Below are 24,398 nucleotides of genomic sequence, written 5' to 3'. Positions count from 1 at the left end.
TATACAGAAAGGCAACTTTTATTTATTGAAATTAAATTATAGTATGAGTTTCCTATACAAATAAAATATTTTTGTAAATAAAAATACAAAATGCTACAAATTTCAATCATGTAAAAATGCAAAAATAATATCTGTATTATTATATACATATATTTTCCCTTTACCATGACCAAAATGTACAGTAGTTACACGCAGTTCACACCACGTATGGGAGACAGTCTCTCAAGCCTTCTGGGGCACAAGGCTTGTTCAGTCCCTCGTCCACTTCCACGATGTGCCAGGAGGCCTTTCTTCCCACACGCTGAGCTCAAGGCACTTCCGACAACCATCCCCGTCAGGAGGGACAGAGTCTAGCCTCTCGGGCTAGAGCTGCCTCTGATGCTGAGCTGCTGACAGAGGACCTCACTGGTCCAGCTCACTTTCATTCTGCAGCGTCTTCATCGCCAGCCCCCAGAGGGTCATGCTGGAGAAGAACTGTCCCTCCGAGTTCCTGTAAGCAGGAGCGGCTGCGCGGCTGCCCAGGGGGTCGGCGCAGTGATGGTCTAGGGCAGCCAGGGACGAGCGGATTGCGGCCATACCATCGGCCTGCAGCGGCTCCGTGCCAGCCGAGGCCTCCACGTCTGAGTAGCTGTAGGCCTGGTGCTGCGCCTGCAGCACAGGAGGCTTGGCGAGCTTGAGGGGACCCAAGCTGAGCTTCTCCTGCTCACTCGCTCCGTGAGACTGAACCAGGGACCGGAACTTACAGTGGCCATCAAATTCTGTCACTGAGTCTTCTTCCACTGGGTGGACGGGGATTTTAACAGACACAGGCATCAAAGTCAAGGACACGTCCTGAGAAAAAGAATCCGAGCTCTGAGATTTTTCCAGGTCCGAGGTCTCGATGGCCTGAGTGAGCTCCTCCAGAGCGTCCTGCCCCTGGTCATCGGCCCTGCAGTGCATCTTCTTGTGCCGCCGCAGCACGGCAGAGCGGGTGAAGCACTTGTTGCAGATGTCACACGTGTATGGCTTCTCCCCTGTGTGAGTGCGGACGTGCCTGCGGAGGTCGCCGGATCCTCCAAAACATTTTCCTGGAAGAAGAAAAAGGGATCTTTTCAGAGGAGAACATTTTGGAAGGAGTCCCCTCCACCCCTGCTAAACCCCAAAGGGCTCTGCTTTCATGTGAACTCAGCTGAGCCCTGCTGTCACCTGCTCACTCTGATTCCAGACTCTTCCACTCTTCTCCGGCTGTAGCCCCTCCAACCTGCAGCCTTGGTCTGGGTGTCTCGTGCGAGGGCTCTGGAGCCCCGTCTCCCTGCACAGGAGTGCCCGCTGGGTGGGCTTGGGCGCCTGCCTTGAATGCCCACACTGGGAAACCGCATCAGTTTTGTTCAGATTTTCATAAATCTAACACAGCCACTCTATAGTTTAGAGCATCTTTTCTGAAGGTACTTAGGTATTCAGCTTTTAACATAATTTTACGCATCCTTCTCCAGGTCATATTTCCTTTCTCTGAGTATAAGCTAGAGGTAGGGGATCTAGTCCCGTCATGAGAGTAGGTTAGAAGATCAGAAGAGAAAAACCAATAAATAACCTTACAGAAGTCGTAACACATTTACCAAGGACTGAAACAAATGACACAATTTACATGGACACATATTTTAGAACTTTTCACTTATTATGTCATTATATTTGAATTATCAGCTATCCAGCCCTGGTCAAGCAACAGTGGGCTATCTGGTCTGCTTCCAACTGTTTGCTACTATACCTGAGGTTCAACCAACATCTTTCTTTTCATTGTTTCCTTAAGATAAATTCTCAGTAATGTAATTAGTTGGCAAAAGGTGTTAACTATTTTCAGGGTCCTTAACGTGTATAAACTTCAGCCACAGTAGCGTTCCCAGAGAGACAGGGGATATGGGAGGTGTCTCCCCTCTGCCCTCAAGTGAAGACAGGGCAGCCAGGCTCGACGTGTGTCCATCGGGAGGTCACGGTGGGGCAGCGCTTGCCTCCAGGTGTGGGCCTGCAATCCCCCAGAGCACGGAATGTGAGTATGTGCCCAGATGGGAAGTGAGCCAGCCTGGAACCTAAGAGGACTGCCTAGAGAGGTGACGGGGCGCCAACAGAGAAAGTCTCCTCGGAGGAAACTGCTTTTACAAAACCAAGCGCTAAAGGAAAAAGTCCGGCTGAAAGAAAATGCACCTTTCCATCTTGGAAAAGTACAGCTGAGTGCTGGGGAAGGAGAACAGAGTGGAAGGGAAGGCTGTCTTCTGAAGAAGCATGAAATGCTGGAGAGAGAGGGACAGGGACAGGGGAGGGAGGGAAGGAAGAGGCAGAGAGAGGACCAAGCTTTAAACTCAGCAAAGCTCAGAATGGGAAGCCACTTTAAAACGGAAACTGTCTTTTGAATCCAAGAAAATGAAAACATACATTCACACATAAACTTGTACATGAATGCTCAGAGCAGATTTGCTGCTAAGTGAAATGAAGTCAGTTACAAAAGACCACGTATTACATGATTCCATTTATATGAAATGTCTGCCACAGGCAAATCTATAGGGACCGAGAGTAGATTAAGGGTTACCTTGGGTTGGGGCGAGGGGATGGGGAGTGACTGCTAATGGGTGTGGGGTTTCTTTTTTAGGGTGGGGAAAAGGTTCTAAGATTAGATGGTGGTGAGGGTAGCACAACACTGAATATACGCAAACCGCTGACTTGTTCACTTTAAATGGCTAGATTTTATAGTACGGGATTTATCTCAATAAAAGTGTTATAAAGCTTTGAACCTGTCATGTAAGACCATTCCTGTTCCCTTTCTCTCTCCCCCTTTCCCTGAAAGCTGACCTTGTTAGGGTCAGAAACCATGGTCAGTGAGTGGCTGGAGGGGTGGAAACGAAGTGGGGGGAAGAGAGGGTCCTGCTGCACTGCTTTCTTTACAGGGTCTTAGCCAGCAACAGGCCTGGCTGGGGAAGGAAGAGAACAGTGAACCTGAAGTCAAGTTCACAGTTGTAATAATAATTTAGAACTGACATTTTAAACTAGTGATTTGAGACTGCAATTGTGATCTAAAGTGATGCAATTTTATCCTTTAATAGTAATGGAGCTGCCAACATTGGTGTCCAGGAGATCTGTACACAGTGTAAGTGGGAGATACAAACAAAGCTGCCTCCCCTTGGTTACATCCCATGCATCCTGCCCTAATTTAGATACCAACCACAACTAGAACAAGCCACTCCAAGGATGCCCCAACTCCAGGCTCCCCACAGCCTGACTCTGAGCATTTTTCCTATTTGTTCTAAACAGGTAATCGTAAAAATGGTTATTCACTCATTTGCCTGCGATTCAATCCACACTGTCAGGGGCACATGTGTGCACATGTGCACACCTGCACCACACATGCATACAGGCCCTCCCAGTTCTTCAGAGGTTCTAACACTCTGTTATCACAGGTACCAGGCGACCTAACTTGCAATCCCAGTGTCCTCATCTGTGCAGTGATGTCCCTGGAAACTGAGAGCTGCCAGCCTTCCCTTTCCTTCCTGGTGACTTTTCTGAGGCGTCAAATGCCGTAGAAAGGACCTCTGCTTCATGATACACAATATGATCTCAAGAAGCCCTCCCTCTTGAGCCCACCGTGTGCCCCCGAGGTCCCAGCAGGCCACCATGCTCTAGCCCCTGCTGCTGCACCCCACGCTCTCCCCCGCTTTTCCAACTGCCAACCCTCCATGGGCCCAGACCAGGAGCACAGGGCACCTGGGACTCAGTATCAGTCATCTGTGTAACTGGAGCACCCAGGACAGTTCCTGATACCTTGAAGACACTCAGTAAATGTCTGCTACACAAATGCAGATGAATCAGAGGACCAAGGTGGTTAAGAAACAGCATCACTTCCATTTTACCCATGAAAAAAGGGACGACTTATCTGAGACCCCTAACAGCCCAGGACGGAGTGGGCACAGACGCCGGTGTCCTCCCCGCAGGGATGACCAGGTGACCGCGGGTCTGCAGTGGGCGGGAACTTACCACAGGCAGAGCAGCTGTAAGGCCGCTCACCCGTGTGCCGAACTCTGTGCTTCACCAACTTCCTCTGCATGTTAAAAGACTTTCCACATTCATCACAGGTGAAGACTTTATCAGCCGTGTGTGTCTTTTTGTGCTCCTTCAAATTACTGAAGTTACTGAACCCTAGGAAGACCACAACAGGGGTTAAATTGAAGGGCTGAGAACATTTTAATCAGAAATCTTCAAGGAAGAAAAGGGAAACCCTCAGCTATACCTCGACCACAGATGTCACACAAGTGTGGTTTTTCTCCTGAGTGAATAATGATGTGACGCTGGACATCACCAGAGGCTGCAAACCTGTAATGCAATTTGGAAATTCAATTAAGAGCCTTTCTACGTCACCGCAAATCTTTCTAACTGCAAGTCGCTGAGGGAGGAGATGAGCTGCTACCTCTATTACTTTGGAATGTGATGAGGAGTGGCCTGATTTCATTTCAGAGGTTTAAAAAAAAAAGTTTACTTTTTTTCTCTTTTTAAAGGAAAGTAGAAAATGATCCAAGTGTTTTTTGTTTCTAAAACATTTTTTCTTACCTACTTTCACTAACCTTTCTTCTTCAGAGGTGATCACTAAGTTGGCTTGGGGAGTAATTCCAACCCAACTCCCAGTATGAAGCTTTATGCTCTTTCCTTCCCACCACAATCGATAGCAGGATAAGGTTTCATTTGGGGGAAGGTGTTGCATAGAGACATGATTTTAAATGCATGGAGCTCAGAAGGCTCACATGTAAAACACCCTGCAAAACAGGGACCCCAAGCAAAGCAGCAGGGGGCTTATGCTAAGAGGTGCCTCAAACAGGCAGTACATGTGACCTGGGCACTAAACCTGGCCTTCAGTGTTCAGGCAGCTACGGCAGAAAGGGAGACATGTCAGGCTAGGTAGCTTTAACTTCTTTGTTTTCTACCATCTGCAAAGACAACTGTCTTCCTGGAACCGAATCAAGAGTGCTGTCCCCTCCTAGCAGAGGACTGTGACTATAGCTGTCCTATGCCCATCCCACCCTGCCCCCAATTCCTGAGTACAAACTTATCAGGGGCTGAGAATTTGTATGTTCCCAACACAGCATTTAGCACACAGTTAGGTGACTAATAAATGCCGAATGAATGACTGGTTAAATGAATGAAGAAAACACTGTGTGACTGGTATAGTCCTGGTTGTTGCCTGCTGTCCTCGAATGACAACCAATAGATCACAGAGTATGTGGACTCCCGACAAACACCCACAGTGAGGGGCGGGGAGTCCACGCTGCAGGCCAGTGTGCCCAGAGGAGGGACTATCTCCTCTTAACTGCTCTCCACCTCCAGAGGAGACTGTCACCAAGTCAAGTCTCACTTTCCAAGTCCAAGGCCTCCCCAGCCCTCAGGCTTGCCAGGCCTTCCCGTGGCTGAACTCTCGGCCCTTCATAGGTCTCGGTGCACAGCTGGGGTGCCTCCTACCACCTCCTCTCCTGATTCCAGGCATTCAGGCTGCGAGTCTCATTACCCGTACCAGACAGTCAACTCCATGGGGGCCAGTCATCTATTTTAACAGACATTTTTGGAATGAATGGAAATTTTCGCATAAGATAATTTTGTTTCATGTAAAATCCCATTTCCTAAGACTTGCGTCCTAGATTCTCTTTCCTTTAATTAACATTTCCATTTCTTTTTGCTATTCTCATGTGTGTCAAAAGAAAAGCCAGAGGGTTTGGCTTTACTGTGTTCCTGAGTGACAGTGAGCCCCTACGTGGCTCGGAGATGCTGAGACTGCTCCTGACATGCAAATGAACAAGCCCAGCACTGACCTCTTCCCGCAGATCTCGCAGATGTATGGTTTCTCCCCAGAATGCCGACGTAAGTGAGTCTGCAAGTTACCCGCCTGTAAAAAAGGAAAAGAAAAAACATGCCATAGTGAAAAAAAAAAATTTAAGAGCACATAAATTCAAAGGGAAAACTGGCAGATTTAGCCAGGTTCCAGTCCAACTTCCAAATGAAGAGTCCGGATGCACGACTCAGAAGCAGCCACATGCAAGGAGATCAAGGCCCGGCCTGGTTCTGAGTCAGGAGCAGCCCCGCCCAGCAGTGGGCTGAACAGGGGAGCCTCTCAGCTCTGCTCCACGCCAGCCCCTGGTCTACCCACCTCAGGTGTGCATGGTGTCGCACCCCTCTAAAATGGGCCCGACACACTGTGGAGGCTGCTTTAGGGGTCGCTAAGCTTGTGCTGTAAACAGCTCTTGTATTTTATTTCATTTTTTTTTTTCATTTTTTTTTAAACCTGTACCACCTATATGCAACATCATTTGAAAAAAAGGTAGCACTTGTACTTGGTTATTTCAGTATTCATTTTTTCTTCCTGAAAAACAGCTTTTGTTCATAAAGAAAGTAAGACATTTCCAAAAAGTATTTCTTCTTGGCAGTACAGTTGTTCTGCCTGACACGTTCGTCATTTTCACCTTTGTGCAAAAAAGCAAATCAGGAGATTCACAGTAGTCCTTCAGCTGCAGGTCTTTTACGTTTCTAATCTCTGAAACTAGCAGGGCTTTACGAAGAATAACTGATTTAAATGGAGATCACAAAATAGATTTCCATGAACCAATCAACAGGAAATCAATATTAAATTGCCTAAAGTACAGTGAAATTAAACCTGCAAATGCCTCAGATATTACAAAAGCTACTGGCAAATGTTTCAAATTAGGATTTGGAAACACAATCTTCCATTGTTGTAATTTAATACTCTCACTCTGTCATTTCCCAACTTAATTTTTTATAGTGTTTTGTTACAAAAAACACTGAATAGGATGACTATATACAAGGGTAATAATGTTGCAGGCTTTACGCACAAAATTAGCCAAAAAGAGAGAATGAACAGTAATACCCAACTCACAAACTTGGCTACGTAAATTTGCAAATTTGCTATGGATATTTTAAACAAAATGCAAACATAGTTCATGGTTATAGGTTGGAAGGTGGTTCTGAACCTGTGGACAGGTATAAAGAATGTTGTCTGTAGATTTTATGTTACATAACATAGAAGATTCTTTATGTCTATCAGACTCTGGGAAACACTAAGTTAGATACTACATTTCAGAATGATAAATATAGCTTAGAAAAAAACTTGTTTATTTTAGATAACCAAAGAGAAAGAATTTGGCAAAACACTGGGAAATACCCAGCTTTTAACTGAATGACTATTAATAACAGTAATAAAACAGCAATAGATATTTGGTCTACTCAGGCCTTCACAAGTACAGTATAACTAAATTACTCTTAGAAATTGGTATTATTATCTTTATTTTCTAGGTGTAAAACTGAGATTCAGATAAATAAATTAGTTGCTGTAGTTACATGGCAGGCCAGAAATTAATATTAGTTTGTCTGAGTTTAAACTCTTGTCTTACATGAGGGCGTGCAAGTTTCTGTGAATAAACTAGCTTGTGCTGAATTCAGTATGACAAGCAGTCACTTTGCCATCCAGGAACCAGTTCACTGGAGTTGAGAGAAGGCACCACTGACAGCTTTAAATGTCATTTCCAAATTTCAGAAAAGCTTGTCATTTAAATAACAATTTGAATAGCACCATCTGCTCAGCAGTTAAATTAGACCACTCTTGTTTCAAGTTACTTTGTAAACTATATATTATGATTGAAATGCATTCTTTTTTTTTTTTTTTTTTTTTTTGCGGTACGCGGGGCCTCTCACTGTTGTGGCCTCTCCCGTTGAGGAGCACAGGCTCCAGACGCGCAGGCTCAGCGGCCATGGCTCACGGGCCCAGCGCAGGCTCAGCGGCCATGGCTCACGGGCCCAGCCGCTCCGCGGCATGTGGGAACTTCCCAAACCAGGGTACGAACCCGCGTCCCCTGCATCGGCAGGCGGACTCTCAACCACTGCGCCACCAGGGAAGCCCTGAAATGCATTCTGATTTGATTCTTAGCAATGCTGCATCTTTCTTTTTTAAATAAAGCATAACAATTACTTGTTTTCAAAGTAAACAAGTACTTTGGTTTTCAAAGTAAATACTTGTTTTCAAACTGAATGATCTTCCACTTAATATTATAGTACACAACAGTAAAACAAACTTTAAGATGTTTCCTTAGCTATTTAATACTGGACATGTCTAATGAAAGTAATTATCATTCCCCCAAATAAAGGAGCACAAATCAGTCTGATAAATGGTATAAAAGTAGATTAGATAATGGAAAGATTCAGGCAAAAAAATCCAATGATGCATTCAGATAATTTATACCAAATTACATAGCACAGTGGGGCCCAGATTATTTGCCCTTTAGTCAAGAGTCTTTATTTTTGGTAAACTTTGCTATGCTTTATTACTAATTATACATCTTAGAAATCATCTATAGTTGGATCCATGAAAACTCCAGTAAGTGCTAATACTAGTAGCCCTCATTTATTAGAGTTTACTATGAATGGAATACTTTGCTAAGCAGTTGCAAATAGTGTTTCAGTGAGTCGTCACAATGTCCTCATAAAGTATAATTCACACATTACAGGAAGGAAACAGAGGCTCTGGGAGGGAAGCCCTCAGCCCCTATAGCTGGGATGGAATATTCTGATTCAGCTTTGTCTGTGGACTCAAAAGCTTGTGCTGCTGTTGGGCTGAAAAATATTAGCACAAAAGGAAGTTCCACCCTTTCTAAGTGGATACCATTTTAAATTAGGATGGAGTTGTCAGAATTTTGAAGTGAAAAACTCTGTTGTAGAAAAGAAGTTAACACCTGATTTGTTGAGCAGTTTAAAAAATAAACTCCTTCTAATAGGTACCTGAACCTGAGTATTTAAACATGATCAAACCAAGCAGATTCTGTCAGAGTACTCTTCTAGTGGCTGCTGATTGTTTATATAAAAAAATAGAGAACCGTAAAACTTTAGAGAAAGAGAACTCAGATCTTAAAAGTAATCTAGTTTAGAAGCTTTAAGACTTTGAAACAAAACCAAAAAAATATGGAGATTAACACAGAGATATCACCTAAAGAACAATGATCATTACATTGATAAAAGGACATTTAACATTGAAAATGTGGGAAATATCACCTGAGAGTTGAAAATTTAAAAATTTAAGAAAAGTTCATTAAAATATTCTTATTTTTTGCATTTTCACCATGGATGGGATGAAACTTTGCCACCCCTGGCATCAGGCCACATCAGAGCCCTGGGATGTGTCTAAGCAGCCTCCTATTGGATGCCGTATCCCGTCGGTCATGCCCTAGACACACACAGGAGCTGCTGGGAGGGCGCTGAGCCTCTCAGAGCCTGTGCTTCTGCAGCAGCTGCTCAGTGTCTCTATTCTGCACCTTGGAGAGACAAAGCAACTCCATTCCTCTCCCCAAAGGCAGCTAAATACACTGTTTCCCTTTTCCTGTTTCTCCAGGCACTCCACACCTGTCACTATCTTAGTTTTCTCCCCTGGATGCATCAAATGGCCCAGATTCTCCTCCACACGGAGACATGTGGCTCCAAATGGAGCCTCATTCATACTCTACAGTACTGCGTGACTCTTACTTGCTGAGATCCAGTGTCCAGAATTATATTAATATGTGCATAGTTTATTGTCACAATCTAGGCTTGTCACAGCTTTTTATTTTTTTTTATTTTTATTTTTTATTTATTTATTTTTTTTGTGGTACGCGGGCCTCTCACTGCTGTGGCCTCTCCCGTTGCGGAGCACAGGCTCCGGATGCACAGGCCCAGCGGCCATGGCTCACGGGCCCAGCCGCTCCGCGTTACGTGGGATCTTCCCAGACCGGGGCACGAACCCGTGTCCCCTGCATCGGCAGGCGGATTCTCAACCACTGCGCCACCAGGGAAGCCCAATCACAGCTTTTTAAAGCTGAGGTCTCAAAGTGCTTGCTGACTCATGATTAAGGTTCTGGCTGACCTTTTTTTTAAAAAAAGACTAACATTATGAAATACTACACAGCATAAAAGATTAATTCTTCTTGGTAGGTCTGTTTTCTAAATCTTCCAGGAAGGAAAATATTTCCAGTCCATCACAACCACACGTATTCCAGTTTGTATGAGAAATGAAGGACAAGTTACTGAGTATCCGTGTATAAACACCACCACTGCTCTCTCCAGCTGGAATGCCAGAGACTCTAGGCTGCTCAATGACTCCCTGTCTTTAGTGCCCAGCCCGCCCCCACCAGCTTTCAGGTAGAAATGACTTCTCTCCTCTTCATACTGCTGCCTATACAAGTTGTCACGGCACTTGCAGTGTTTCATTGTGCTTTATCAGTTCATACAACTGTTTCTTCCTCTAAACACACAGTTCCTTGAAGCCTGACTTGTCTTTGTACCCTAGCACATGGCAGAGCTTATTCACAAAAATTTCATTACTTCATTATGAAATAAAACAGAGATATACATCTGTAAACTATAACTATACATAACTTTAGCCATAAAAATCTGGTAAGCATACAGACACCAACACAGAAGAGGAGGATTTCTGTAGTGTCTATCAGACAGGGATGCCCTTGGTGGGACTCGAGAGGGAAAGTGTAGGACAAGGTCTGAAGCAGTGGACAGGGCTGCCATCCAAACCACTGTATTAAAAGGTACCAACACTCAAGTCCCAGCCCCAACCAACAGAGTCAGAATCTCTGAGTGTGAGCCCCGGCATTAATGCCAGGAGAGAAGGCTGAAGGCAGACTCAATGCTTGAATGTCTGGGTACACTTTATTTGGTTAGCACTGAAGAGTCAAGGAAGGGTTCCAAGCAAGAAGAGGACAGAACCTAAACTGTTATCACAATGTAAACGTATAAAGGACTTTCACGTCCATTTTTTCATTTAATTCTAATAGTCCCATGAGGTGGTATTATCCCTATTTTTAAGAATTAGAAAAATGAGGCCCAGAGTAGAGACTGCTAACTATTAATGGTCATTAATCCAGGTTTTACGCTTTCCCACTGCACCAAAGCTAGGTTAAAATGGAGGGATGTGGGGTGGAGAAAGTGCACCTCAGGAAGACTGGTCTACAAGAGCAGAGAGGACAGAAAGAGGAGAGAAGGGAGGCGGTGGCAACAGGAGAGGGACTAGTGACGTGTCCTGAGGACTCAGTATGAGCCAGGTGTGATGCTAATCATCTTATGAACTCACTGACTCCTCACACACCATGGGGGTCAGGGGTCTCACACCCTTGCTCTACAGATAAGAAAGCTGAGTGCCAAATGGTTAGGTAGCTTGTCCAAGGTCAGAGCAGTAAACCAGAGGCTGGATCCAAATCCAGACTGTCTGGCTCTAGAGGCCAAGCTCTGACCCCCACGTGAGGCTGGTAGGAAGAAGCACAGGCCTCAACTAGAGAGCCAGGTAGAGTGACGACCCCTCCACTCAGTTCAGCAGAAGCTTACTGAACACTTGGTGGGTGCGTGGACCCTGCCTGGACTACTACTAATACACGGGAACACGTTAGGATGAGGTGAATCACTGCTTGCAGCCAGTAGGAAGAGTGAGAAGTGATTAGATGGCAGGTCTGGGTGTGTGGGAGACTGACGAAGGGTAAACTGGAAGAGCCAGCTCCATGGGGATGTGACAAAAGCTGGGGCTGTGCTCCGTGGGGCCACGCTGCCCTGCTCTCTCCACACTAGAGGGCCCGAGTCCTCCGTTGAGGCCCAGCCCCAAGGTCCTTTCCCAGTAAGACAGCATTTGCACATGCTGTTACTCCAGGATTAGCATGCGTGTGTAAAAAACAGTTGTGGGGTGACTGCTTCCTCTGCAGGACTGTGCACTGGGCCCCTGCGAGAAGCTTCTGGAATGCCAATGCCCGGCACGTGGCAGGGGAAGAGTTACCTTCCATTTCAGAAGGAAAAGCAGGATCCCACAGCCATTCTATCATGTTCAAAATTTTCTCTAGAACATTCAATCTCTAGGTTTCTCTACGTCTAGTGCCCAGATCAGTACAGAGCCCATAGGAGGACACAACACATGCCGGCTGAGTGAGAGAATACGTGTGTAACGGTAGTGAAAGCAGGGAATGAAATGTGTTTGGTCTTTTCTCCAACATCCTAATATCTAGTGTCTCAGTAGGAATAAAGACATTTGTCTTGGATCCAGCCCAGCACAATCTGCAGCCCCCAAGTGGTGCTCAATATGGTTTACATCACTTGTGGAAGAAAAGAAATATACTAGAAATGGACCCATCCTTAATGGGGGAAAAAGGTATTGTGAGAGTTCACACGCTTATAAAAAATGGTATTTTCCGCCCAATGAACTAGAAATTTCTTTTCTTGAAAATTATTTTTTTTGATTTAGTCTGAAGTCTTTTAAGTTACAGATATCATCAGAGGCTTCTCTCCCAAGTCCAAAAGTATGTCTTATCTGTAATAAAAATAAACACTGGGTTTCAGGTTTCCAATTATTAACAATAAATAAAAGTATTCCCACCTGAGAGAAATGTTTCCCACAAATGTTACATTCAAAAGGTTTCTCACCTAAAACAAAACAAAACAACAACTTGTAAAACCATGAGTAACATCTGCAGGATAGTTTTCTGTTTAAAATCTTTAAGCTGTCTCTTTTGTCCCACCCTTCAAACCACAGCATTGCATACTTCATCGTCAGAGTATGAAAATGGGGAGCCCCTGTCCTCATCCTCATCATTTCTCTCACCCTTAGATGATAGGCAGAGATGATAAAAGTGAAACCTGTATTTACTTTTCTCTAAAAAATTAAATTGTTCTCCAAATTTACACCTGTGTTGAAATCAAACGTATTTATCTGCATTCAGACCATATTTGGGCTTTGGACACAGACTTTTCCTTCAGTTGAAAATCAAATGTGAGTTATCTGGCTGAACAGCATGAACCTGGTCACCCGTCCTCAGCCTGACTCCTGCAATGACCACCGATTCCTAACAGAACCAGGGTGACTCATTCTCACCACACGAGGTAAGAACCTGGGACAGTCCAAAGCAGAGCGGGATCGCCTGAAAGTGTGATGGGAAAAATCCCCTCCCCACTGCCTTTCAGCCTTGGTTGAAATGTGCTGACGGGGGAAAAGAAGATTCCATTATGAGACATGCTCCCCTGCTGACTGCTTGGCCCCCCTCTGATTTCAGCAACTCTGAATAATTACACTTTGGTACAGAACAGATGGAGAGAATGGACACTACTACAAAGAAACCACAGCAGTTCTGAAGACAGTCTCTAGAAAATGATCTGTTTAAAAACATACTTCAGGTACTGCCTTTAACACCTCTAGAACCCTAATAAACAGACTGTGAAGACCAAGAACCTTCCATTTTCCCCACTCCCCTCAAATCAAGTGCTTTCATTAAGAGCCTTTTAAAAAAATAACACAAATGTTTCCCTTCCTACTGTATTGCTGGGGTGTGCCAGCTTTATGGGCTTCTGCCAAGGTACTTTTATTTTGATCTTTTCCTAAAAACTGTTTAATGGCTTCCTCAAGGATAAGGGGGGAGTTTCTGACCCCCAGTACAGTTGACCCTTGGACAACAGGGTTTCCGCTGCACAGGTCCACTCATACATGGATGTTTTCAATAGTAAACACTACAGTACTACATGATGGAAGTGGGCCGAGCCTGCAGATGTGGCGGAACCAGTACATGGAGGACCAACTATAAGTTAGACTAGGATTTTCGACTGCTCAAGGGTCAGCGACCCTCAGCCCTGCGTTGTTCAAGGGTCAACTGTAATTATAATCATATAGATGCTGTATTTTGGGCTACAGTTATGTCTGAAGTTACGGGGATAATAGTGTTACGTTAAAGTCCACCCTATGAGATCTGAGAGTCTGAAAAAAGAGATCACTAGTTCCTAAGACTCTCAAGTGACCTCGGTTAACAACCCTACTCCAGTGGTTCTCAAACTTTTTGTTCTCAGGGCCTCTTTATGCTCTTAACAACTGAGGACCCTAAAGAGCTTCTGTTCATATGGGCCATATTTGGCAGTACAGTCCATATTAGAAATCAAACTGAGTGACTTGTGAAACACACGACTGGACATTTTTCACTGGCCACCAGAGTGAAGGCCTCATCACAGATCCTGCAGCCTTTAGCCGACTCCACTGTACACTTGTGGGAGAAGGAGAAGGAAAAGGCAAGGAGCATCCTACGTTATGATATAAATAGTTTTGGCCTCAATGACCCCCTGAAATGGTTCCCCAGCTCATACTTTGAGAACTGCTGCCCTTCTCAATATACTTATGTCCCAGGAAGCAGCTGTGCCATATAACTGTATGACTACTATTATCCAAACATGTTCTTGCAGAATTGTTTCCTTTAAAGCTAAATAGGTTAAGTTTCTCAAATAAAAATTATAGTGATCATTAGGCTCCAGAAAATTACAGAATGACCTAAATTAAGTTTTTACAGGGCAAAACTGAGTCAATGATACTGTCTTCATATGGAGTAACAATAATGATAGTATTTTATATTCAAACACACCAAAATTTATAAAGGGCTTTCATAAATATTAATTCAGTCTCAACAGTGCAATGAGGTAGTAAACACCTAAGCAAACAGGGAATCAAAAGTGATAACAGGACATCACATCAATGGTCACAATTACACAAGTACCTTGAAAAGCAGTTACTTTAGAAGCATCCTACAACATATGCCTTCTCATGCCTCTAAGATAATTGCCATTAATTTGTAATGTGTACTAGAGTCATCATGCTTAAATGCAGGAAGGAAAGTTATATGTATTATATTACATAATGTATATATACTGTATAACACTTTCTTTTAAAGCTTTTGGAAAAAATAAACATTTTGGAAAGGGGAGGTATAAATTACATGAACTAAGGTATGAATTAAGGTAACAAAACTTGGAAAATTCAATGTTCAGATGGAAGGAATTTCATTTGAAAATATCAAATGGTTAAAGCTGATCCTCATTAAAAAGTTTGCCTCCTGCCTCCCAAATCACAATTTTTTAAATCTGATATTCAAATTACCTTCCAAAGCTTTCAGGATTCCTCAAACTAAATTACTTCAGTCTAAATTAACCTACATTATGTTTTTTAAAAATAAACAATCTAATTCTAAAGAGAGAACTAAATATTGCTTATCTGTTTTAGAATTAATTTGAAAATCTGAGTGCATCAAAATAATTTGTCATACTTTAGAGATGGAAAAGTTTCCCATATACAACCGCAATTAAAATTAAAATGAAAAGTGTACCATCCTTTTAAACTGGCTCTATGAAAGCATTTACAGAACGGAAGATTATTCTTTAAAAGGCATCACCAAAAATATAAAATAAAAAATAGCTAACACCCTGGGTTTTTTGGGTAAATATCAATGATGTCATCAAGCAATAGCAAAACTTCTTACAAAAACAGGAGCAGGCAGTGGTGTCTGATCGTCTGCATTATTTCCTTTCCTTTTGCCTGCGGGGACCGAATCAGTGTACCTGTATGAGACCGTTTGTGAAGCTCCAAATTGCTGGGATGTTTAAAAGGTTTTCCACACAATTCACACGCATACTGTCTCTGAGACTGAAGTGTCTGGGATTGGTCTTCCAGGGCCGCAGTGTCTTCGGGCCTCTCGATCTCATTCATGCAATTAAAATTCTCAGAACTGATGAGTTCTTCACTTTCTTTTTCTTCAGCACTTTGGCTGTTAACTTTCTCTATACTATGGTCACTGGAAGATTCTATCCTCTGGGTTAACCTGTCATCTGATTTGGGTTCAGATGTCTGCTCTGCAGATTTCTGTGACTTTAGGAAATTTAGCTTCTTAAGGTGAATGGCCTTCTTGAGCCTCATCTGTCTGGTAGGTTGTTGGCTTGCGTTGTCTGGCTCAGGGTCTGGGGTAGGTTCACTCAAAGGCTGGGCCAGGAAGTTGGAAGGCAAGTGCTCGGAGGACTCCAGGACACACTCGGCGTGACCAACAGCACAGGGCTGGTGTTCCGTGGCATGAAGGTCTGAGGATGTGCTGAAAGTGAAAGGCTGCTTGATTATTCTCTCATGACTGGGACAGGTGACTTGTTTATAGTACTGCTTACTGTACAAGTTTCTGAGCTTGTAGTAGTAGTTTGGCTGTTTGAAAGGCAGTTCTGTGCAGCTGCCATCTAATGTGTCAGGGGCTTGTTTTGAGGTTTCAGCTGTGGAAGTATGAAGACCAACTGAGGGTGGGGCATGAGAATGCGATTCATCCACAACTCTACCCTGCTGAACACCTGCTGAGCACTCCTGCAGCAAATGAGGGGCGTAGTTTTCACTGATAACACAATTAGCATCAGGAGTCAAAGCACTTTGCAGGGAGAATGTACTGTGACAAGGCAGGCCGGGTGGCTGGTCTACACCGGCTGACTTTAAGAATGTGTGACACAGATTCAGAACATTCTGAACTTGCAAACACTGTGCTGTGTCCAGCATGACTTGTATATTGTCCTGGTTAAGATCCAGATGCGATGTGTACATGAAGTCCAGGATCTGCCCGATGCCGCTTACATTTTTAATATCCAAGTGAAAAACATCATTCTTCTGACCTGAAGAATTCTGAAAGAGGCTCCTGATAAAAGAAAGGATATCTGCTTACAGTGTTAACAGTTCATACATTCTGATAGCTTTTTTTAATAAATAATATTCATGTTAATATTCAAAATTACCATCCTTCTATAAATGCCAAGATTTTAAAATTAAGTATGCTTTAATCCTTTAAAAGGTTTTGGCAAGCCATCCAATAAAGCAATTCGGATGCACTGAATTAGTGTGTTGAATATCCAAACTTCCAAGGAAATCTCAACATAAAATTTTGAAATATACTCATTGTTCTTTTTTTCAAAATGCAATTATCCAAATGTATTACTAATTGCAGAGTACAGAAAACTAAAGAACACACATTTTTCAATATTTTGTGTTTAGTCTGACAAAGTACATATCTCAGACCATAAAACACATTCAAACATATTTCCATATCTGTCTTAAAAACATCTGAAAATAAAAATAGCTATAGTAAACCAACCCTAGATATACCCTCATTTTTAAAAATTTCAATTGGCTAATTGTGGCAAAATACACAGAATATCAAACACTTGACTATGGTTCATATGATAAATTCAGTGGCATTAAGTACATTCACATTGTTGTACAACCCTCACTACTAACCATTTCCAGCACCTTTTCAACATCCCAAACAGAAACTCTATACCCCTGAAACAATAACTCCCATTATCCCCATCCCCTCAGCCCCTGGAAACCACCATTCTGCTTTCTGTCTCTAGGACTCTGACTACTCTAGGTACTTGATAGACACTCATTTTTTAAGCAGTAATTTATCTGGCTGTCAGATGTTTCTCAGCAACCCAATGGTCCATAAGCCAGCAGTGAGAGAGCCCTATAAGTTAATGGCGGGAAAAGGCACCATAAAGCCCAGGCACTTTGTTCTGGGCACAAGTCAAGTTCACAGGTGAATGAATTTGTCGCATGCAAAACTACCAAGTTGAGTCAGGTAAATTGTCTTGCAAGTTTGTTAAAGACCTTTTATCAAATGCAATCACCTGCATCCCCCAAACAGCCTTCAGTTCTGTTCTAATATGTATTTAAGGAAAGTACATATCAGAAGTAGAGTGGGGAAAACTCAAAATAGCCAATGTATCACAGCATCTAAACCTAACTGTTCTATGAATACCAAACAGGCAAAGACCAAGTAGGGGACCATTTTGCACACGGGCAAAAAGTGTTGCCTACCTCAGTGAGCTAATCCACTATAATACAATTTGTAGCATATATGACAGCTAGGCTTTAATTTGATGATTCGGGATTATCAAGGAATGAGTAAATCCTGTTCCATATGTTGTTTACTAGAGCAGTAAAATAGTATGAATTTTAGGGGAAAAAAGGTACTAAAAAAGAACTTTAATGCTTAAAGAGAGATAAATCTAGTTAATCAGAAAATGTATGTAGAATACTTAAACTAATGTTAAAAATAAATGAAATACTATTGCTTGATATTATTTATAAGTAAATCTTTCACTGAGGCAAAAATGATTACAGGGGTAAGTAAATTGAGTTCAAACATGTTTTCTTAGAATAGTCAAATGAGAAACAAAAACTAAAATGTTTTAATTTAAAAAAGCATATAGAATGCTCTGACTTCTTATCACAGAAATGTTCTTACCAGAAGTTCTATTCCTCAATCTTTTTATCCTGAAAGGATAAGAAATGTATACACAAGATGGACATTAATTGGAACTATTAAAATCAAAGTGCCAAAATAGTTTCAAGTGCCCCAAATATATTTTAGTTAAAAGGCTCTTTCCCTCTCAGGTTACTCTAAATATTCAATACAAAAGCAAAAAACCCACAATGTGCTACAAAAGATAAGGAGAGTGAAATCCAAGGAGAAAATAAAATTTAGTCAAAATAGTTCCATTCTAGAAGAGCTTTCTCTCCGTACAATTGGAAGAACAAAGTCTAAAATATGTACCTAAAGTACTGGCTGAAAGCTGCTAGAACATTCTTATGTGCTTTAAAGCAGACTCCTTTCACCACCAACATACAGTCACAAAGCAGGCCTTGAATACGCTGCTCGTGCAGCTGCTGGAGGAGATGGCAGCTGTGAGTAGCAACTGGGTCCATGCTCCACCATCCAGGAGACCTAGGACAAAGGACATGGATAAGTTGTGATTCCTGATGCCATCACCAGAAATCAAATGGCACCCAAAGCCAGTGGCTGACCTGTGCTTCACTGTCATGATTCCCAGTCACAACAGTTAAAAAAAACATAGCTTCTGAAGCATCTAGACCAATGCTGTTCAACAGAACCATCAGCAATGATGGACATGTTCCTTACCTGCACTGCTCAATACAGCAGCCATGAGCCACACAGGGCCGCTGAACACTGGAAATGTGGTGAGTAGAGCATGTTCAGGAACTGAACATGTAATGTAATTTATACTTAAATAGTCACCATATTTGGCAGTGCAAATCCAGAATATGACCATGCTAATACTACATGCACGTCTCTCATTTCTACTTAGATTACTTCAATGAAAAAATATACATATATAAACACTTATGAGGTTGGGAAATGGCCAACTGGATAAGATGAAATTAATACTTATTGAGCAGCTGTATATGGGGCATTGAATTAGAAGTTGAGGGAAATTACGAGCCTATTTGGGGAGATAAGACACAAGCCAAAATAAATGAACACACACCAGAAGACGGCAATAAGAGAGTTACTGCAAGGCAGCACCTCCATCCATTCGTCCCTCCAGACTCTCTGACAAGGCGCTACTTTAGCAGAGACCTGAAGAAGGAACAGGAATGAGTCGGGGCTCCTGGAACAGAAACACTGGCAATCATGAAGTCTGAGCCGGAGCTGAGTGGGCAGCTGAAGCCAAGGGAGAGGGAGGACCTGACACCAGGGGGAGGGGAGAGGCAGGGAGGGGAAGGACAAGCAGAGGGCCAGACCACGAAGAGCCTTGCAGGGCCTTTTAAGAACCTTAACTTTGACTCTGAATGAGACAGAAGCCATTATATGGATACAGAAAATTTCATCACTCAACATCTACTTACTGACTCCTCTGTGCCAGGCTCAAGGGCTACAATGGTAGCCCCAGCAAAACACCCCAGGTCCCCACCCTCCTGAAGCTTACATTCTAGGGGAGGAAACACACACACAAGTACATGACAATGAAGCCAAACAGTCTGAGCTAGATACTTCATGAGTTAAGACACGGGCTCTGACGAAGAGGAGCTCAGTCTAGTAAGAGATGGTTTTTGGAAGAGGACAAGTGGGGAGAAATGGAGTCAGACTGAGATGAGACTATGGAAGTTAAAATGGCAGTTTGGTAGCAAAAACTAAAAAAGCCATTACCTGCTTTATTTGCTTTCATTCTCAATACATAAGCATTACTGAAAAAGTCACTAAACCATGAAGGCAAAATCTTTTTAACATGGCCTCTACTTCTATTATTGTTATTATTATTATCAGGCTTACTTCCTATTAACCCCAGGTGCACCCTCCAAAATAAACTACCTGCAGCTCCCCAAACAAGCTGTGTTCCTGGCCAGTTTTGGACCTCTAGCCCACGACTCACTAGCTATACGACTGGGCAAATGACTTCTCTGTGTCCTACTTTCCTCATCCTATCTCACAGTTATTGAGATAATTGTGAGAACCCATGTGAACATTTAAAATAGCCCCTGGCATGTATTAAATATTCAACTCATGTTATCTAGAAGGAACACCTAGAGAGCCAGTTAAAATGCAGAGTCCTGGGGCTGAGGCATCTGCACTGTACGTATCCAGGTGATTCTGAAGCAGGGTGACTGCAGACCTCTGCCTTGCTCTCTCCTCACAAGTCTCTGGTTCTGATACTTCCTGTCCTGGGAATACTTTATTTACAAATGACTCTCCCACCTTCCAGATAACGCCCACTCTCTGAACAGGGTTTGGCTGAGCTGTCACCTGCTCCTGAAGTCTTTCCAGCCACATTTCCTCTTCCCCACTGTTCCCTCCTCAAGTATGACTTTGGGGTCACATCTGTGCGATCTTACCGCATAAATACTTCAGTAAGATAACCTGTCATTATGTCCTATCACCTGTGTTGTCTCCAACTCTGCCATGAGTTCTGAAGGTACCATCTTATCCACCTTCACCTGGCACACAGCAGATACTCAACCATTAAAATGCACGCTAGCTGATCTCTGCTGCTGGTTAATGATGATTAGTAGCATTTTCTATTTGTTTCTTTTCAACTCCGTCTACATTCCCCACAACAGTGCTTCTGAATCCTTTCCATTCCCTTCATTCTCACCACGTCTGTCTCCCTCTTCCATAAACATGACTGTGACCTTGACTTCATTAAGGTTGATTCCATGAATGACTTACTATACCCTGAGTGCCTTTAAATTCCTTTTGTGATTCCAAATTTCCCCCTCACCCCCCTCAACCCCTTCACCTCAAAGGATGAAGTGCGCCTTCTCCTTCCAAAGCTAACTTCCCTTCTCCTCCCCCTCTAGGACTCTGCTTCATCACCCCTTTCAGTGCTCCACTCTGTCCTCCACTGGCTCACTAGCCCCTGTAAACACGCCAAGATGGCCCCGTGTTGAAAAAAGCAAAACAAAACAGGACAACAAACCTTTCCCCCAGGTGTATCTAGTCATCACAGGCCCCCGCCTCACACGTTTGAAAGAGCAATCTACATAACCTACTTTACTTTCTCACCACTCCTTTTTTCACCTTACAACCTGCTGCCCTTCTCACTATGCTGAAACAGACTCCCCACAGTGGCCTGCCCTCAGTCCCTTCCCCCCAAACTTTCCCACAACAGGTGGTGGTGCAGCCTTCCCACCTCCACTGTGGAACTCCTGCCCAGAAGGCTCCCGGTTCTCCACGTCCCTGATCTGTCCCATCTCCAGGCTGCACTTCTTCCCCTGTGAGCCCCACACACGTTAATATCCCTTAAGATTCAGCACCTGGGCCCTCTTCTCTTTCCCGTCACCATCACATCTATTCTTGGCTTTCACCTGTTCAGAGCAGACAATTCCTAAATTTGAAACTCCAGCTTCAGCCACCAGTTCCAAATGTCCAACTTTCTGCTGAACATCTCCAACTGTATGACCCTTCAACTCAGAATCTCCAAATCTCACCTCCCATCATCTCACCTCCTGGTTCCTAAACCCTGGAGCCCATGGCTCTTATGCCCATGAGAAAAAGGACCTTAAAAACACAACATAGGGCTTCCCTGGTGGCGCAGTGGTTGAGAATCCGCCTGCCGATGCAGGAGACACGGGTTCGTGCCCTGGTCCGGGAAGATCCCACATGCCGCGGAGCGGCTGGGCCCGTGAGCCATGGCCGCTGAGCCTGTGCGTCCGGAGCCTGTGCTCCGCAACGGGAGAGGCCACAACAGTGAGAGGCCCGCATACCGCAAAAAAAAAAAAAAAAAAAAACACAACATAGAACCTTCCTCCAAAGACTTAAATGTTAAAATACAGCAAATATTCTGAATCTATATTAGACATTTCTCTAGCTATAGAGAAGTGACATGCAAAGTTATGAACCATTCCAGTTTAATTTGACTATAAAAATTATAACTATTCTATATTACTTAGTATAGTTCTCTAATTGCTTCACGATGTCAATCCTGTGCCTCCCCAATAAGATTATAAAAAACTCCAGAAAAAGAATTTGCATCTTGTATTTCTTATGTGTCCTATGAATGACAGCTATGAATAATGTATCATGTACCTAATAATAATAATAACAACAAATATTTATCAAATGTTTCCTCTATGCCAGGCAGTATTTGAAGCTCTTTACACATATTAACTCATTTAGTCCCCAGAATAACTATAAAATAGATACTACATACTATTAGCCTCATTTTACAGATGAGGACAATGAGGCATTTGGTGGATAAAAGAGGTCCACAACTTCTCTGACCCTCTTCCCAAGGGGAGGTGGGATCTAGGTCTCCTCTCCTTGAATCTGAACAGCCTCTACCTTAATCAACAGAACAGGTAAAAGGAAGGGTGTAAAGCTGTGTCCATTTCTTGGCCCAAGCCCTACAAGCCGACAGCTTCCACCTTCCATGTTTTGGACACGGGCTCTGGAAAGCCTGAGTCAACAGCAGGACTGTAAGACACCCAGCTGGAGAGAGCACATGGGGCAGGAGAAGGGCTCAGCTGAGCCCAGCCTTCCAGCCATTCCTTCCCAGGTACCAAATATGCGAGCAAAGCCACAATGAATGCTTCACAACAGCCCTTCCAGCTGATCACCACTCCCAGTCCATACCATGTGGAGCTGAAGAACCTCCCAGCACAGCCCTGCCTGAATTCCTGACCCACAAAACCGTGAGATAAAATAAAAGTTTTTAAGTCATCAAGGTTTGGGATAGTTTGTCACACAGCAATAGATAACCTGAACAGAGTTACAAAGGACATACACAGCTAATAAGTAATAGGTAATCAATAAGGCACAGAATTGGGATTTAAACCCAGGGAATCTGACTCCAAAGTCCACATGCTTAACCACTACTCCAAGTTACATGCAATAGCTCAAAGGCCTTCCTTGGAATAAGTCAGTAGCCTCTTCAGTCTCGTACCTTTACCTGACTGTCCAGGTGACCCGAGATAAGCACCAAAGTAAAGCACAGCACACATGAGGATGAACACGTGCAACACAGGCGTTGTGTTGTGATACAAGAAGCACAGGGCTCTCTATATATTTGCAGCTAACTCACTTTGTCACAAGCAAAAAAAATCTTCTGTCTTGTTGATCAGCGTATCTCTGGTACCTAGAAGAGTGCCTTGGACACAGTAGGTGCTCAATACATGGTTTCAGGATGGATGGAGACTCTGGGCCTCAGTTTTTTCCTCTGTGAAAGTGGAGGGGTTCCCCCACTGGGTCAGATAATCTCTAAGGTATCCTCCTGTTCTAAATGCTACAAATCTATACCAAGAGAGTATAGATTACTGTCTTGCTGACACCTTGATCTTGGACTTCTAGTTCCCAGAACTGTGAGAAAATAAATGTCTACTGTTCAAGGCCCCCACCAGGCTGCGGTATTTTGTTATAGCAGTCTTCACATACACCCTCTGTTCCATTCCCAACCCTGCTCACCTCCAGAATGAAAGCCTCCTTATCACCCACACAGCCCCACCCTAGGCCTAATGCTTCTCACAATTCTCTGTTCAAACCCCGTTCAACCTTCATTCACTCATTGAAGCAACAGTCTCCACCGCAGTGTGCGCGACCTGTCTTAAGGGCTGAGAAGAGCAGCCAAGCGATTAAACCGCAGGCACTCTGAGTGCTTTACATTCACCAACTCATTAAATCCTACCAGAACCCCACCACGTAGAAACCGTTATTACACCCGTTTTACAGACGCGGAACCGAGGCACGGAGAGGTCTTACGCCAGTGGGGCTGGGGGAGCTAGGAGCTCTGTAGTCTTAAGCACTATTATCAACTACAGCGTGATGCAGCGAGCCGGGGCGGGGACGGACCCGCTTTTTCCCGCGGGCGGTGCCCGGGCGGCCGGCAGCGGACGCGGGTGGGGTTTCCATGCCGAGGGAGCTGCACGAAGGGGAAGGCCCTGCTCGAGGCCCCGGACTGGTCTTCGTCTCTGAGCCAGAGGACCGCGCAACCGCGGGTTAACACGCCTGACCCGGCAGCTCCACTGACCCTCGCGGTGCCCGGGGACGCGAGGGCGGAGGTGGTTCCATGCCCTGCCCGGCCCTCGGGAGCCCAGCCGGGGTTCTCCCACCGCGCCGGACCCGCACGCCCTCACGAGGCCGGCCTCCTGGCCCGGCGCCCACCTTCCCCTCGGAGGCCGCTCCCCGCCCCGCCGCCTTCTCTTCTCTTGCCGCCGCCGCCCTCAGCGACGCTCGCCGGGTTCCGCCGGCAGCCGAAGCACCCAGACAACGCCCCCTCGACCAGCAGGATCCGCCTCCGGC

At 44.1% G+C, this 24,398-nt stretch overlaps 1 protein-coding gene across 5 annotated transcripts; it reads right to left on the bottom strand.

The window, feature by feature from the left end:
- ZBTB49 (zinc finger and BTB domain containing 49) lies at positions 1 to 24,387 on the bottom strand. Of its 5 annotated transcripts, XM_067036389.1 has the most exons (9): positions 24,261 to 24,372; positions 23,185 to 23,393; positions 18,420 to 18,590; positions 15,400 to 16,502; positions 12,410 to 12,456; positions 5,820 to 5,893; positions 4,253 to 4,335; positions 4,000 to 4,161; positions 2 to 1,067 (listed from the first exon to the last, which is right to left on the bottom strand). In XM_067036389.1, exons 3-9 carry the CDS (start codon positions 18,569 to 18,571, stop codon positions 403 to 405), a joined length of 2,286 nt encoding a protein of 761 aa, XP_066892490.1. In that variant the 5' UTR covers positions 18,572 to 18,590; positions 23,185 to 23,393; positions 24,261 to 24,372; the 3' UTR covers positions 2 to 402. The 5 variants fall into 5 exon arrangements, with proteins under 5 accessions (XP_058922235.1, XP_066892490.1, XP_058922236.1 ...); XM_059066252.2 differs by lacking the exon at positions 23,185 to 23,393 and having other exon boundaries at positions 1 to 1,067; positions 24,261 to 24,387; XM_059066253.2 differs by lacking the exon at positions 23,185 to 23,393 and having other exon boundaries at positions 15,400 to 16,521; positions 24,261 to 24,373.
- Between the last annotated feature and the right edge of the window lie 11 nt (positions 24,388 to 24,398).

Source organism: Kogia breviceps, chromosome 6 (genome assembly GCF_026419965.1).
Source record: "Kogia breviceps isolate mKogBre1 chromosome 6, mKogBre1 haplotype 1, whole genome shotgun sequence".
Lineage (NCBI taxonomy): Eukaryota > Metazoa > Chordata > Mammalia > Artiodactyla > Physeteridae > Kogia > Kogia breviceps.
The sequence above is the reverse complement of the archived record's forward strand: the minus strand, read 5'-3'. Positions and strand labels throughout refer to the sequence as shown.

Bases quoted from the DNA above. Each gene is read 5' to 3' on its own strand.
- ZBTB49 (XM_067036392.1), bottom strand. From the start codon at position 24,167: ATGGAACCACCTCCGCCCTCGCGTCCCCGGGCACCGCGAGG. The intron at 18,591-24,126 runs GTCAGTGGAGCT...CCTTTGTCCTAG, and splicing joins CGTCCCCGGGCACCGCGAGG to GTCTCCTGGATGGTGGAGCA. The intron at 1,068-3,999 runs GTAAGTTCCCGC...TTCTTCTTCCAG, and splicing joins TTACAGCTGCTCTGCCTGTG to GAAAATGTTTTGGAGGATCC.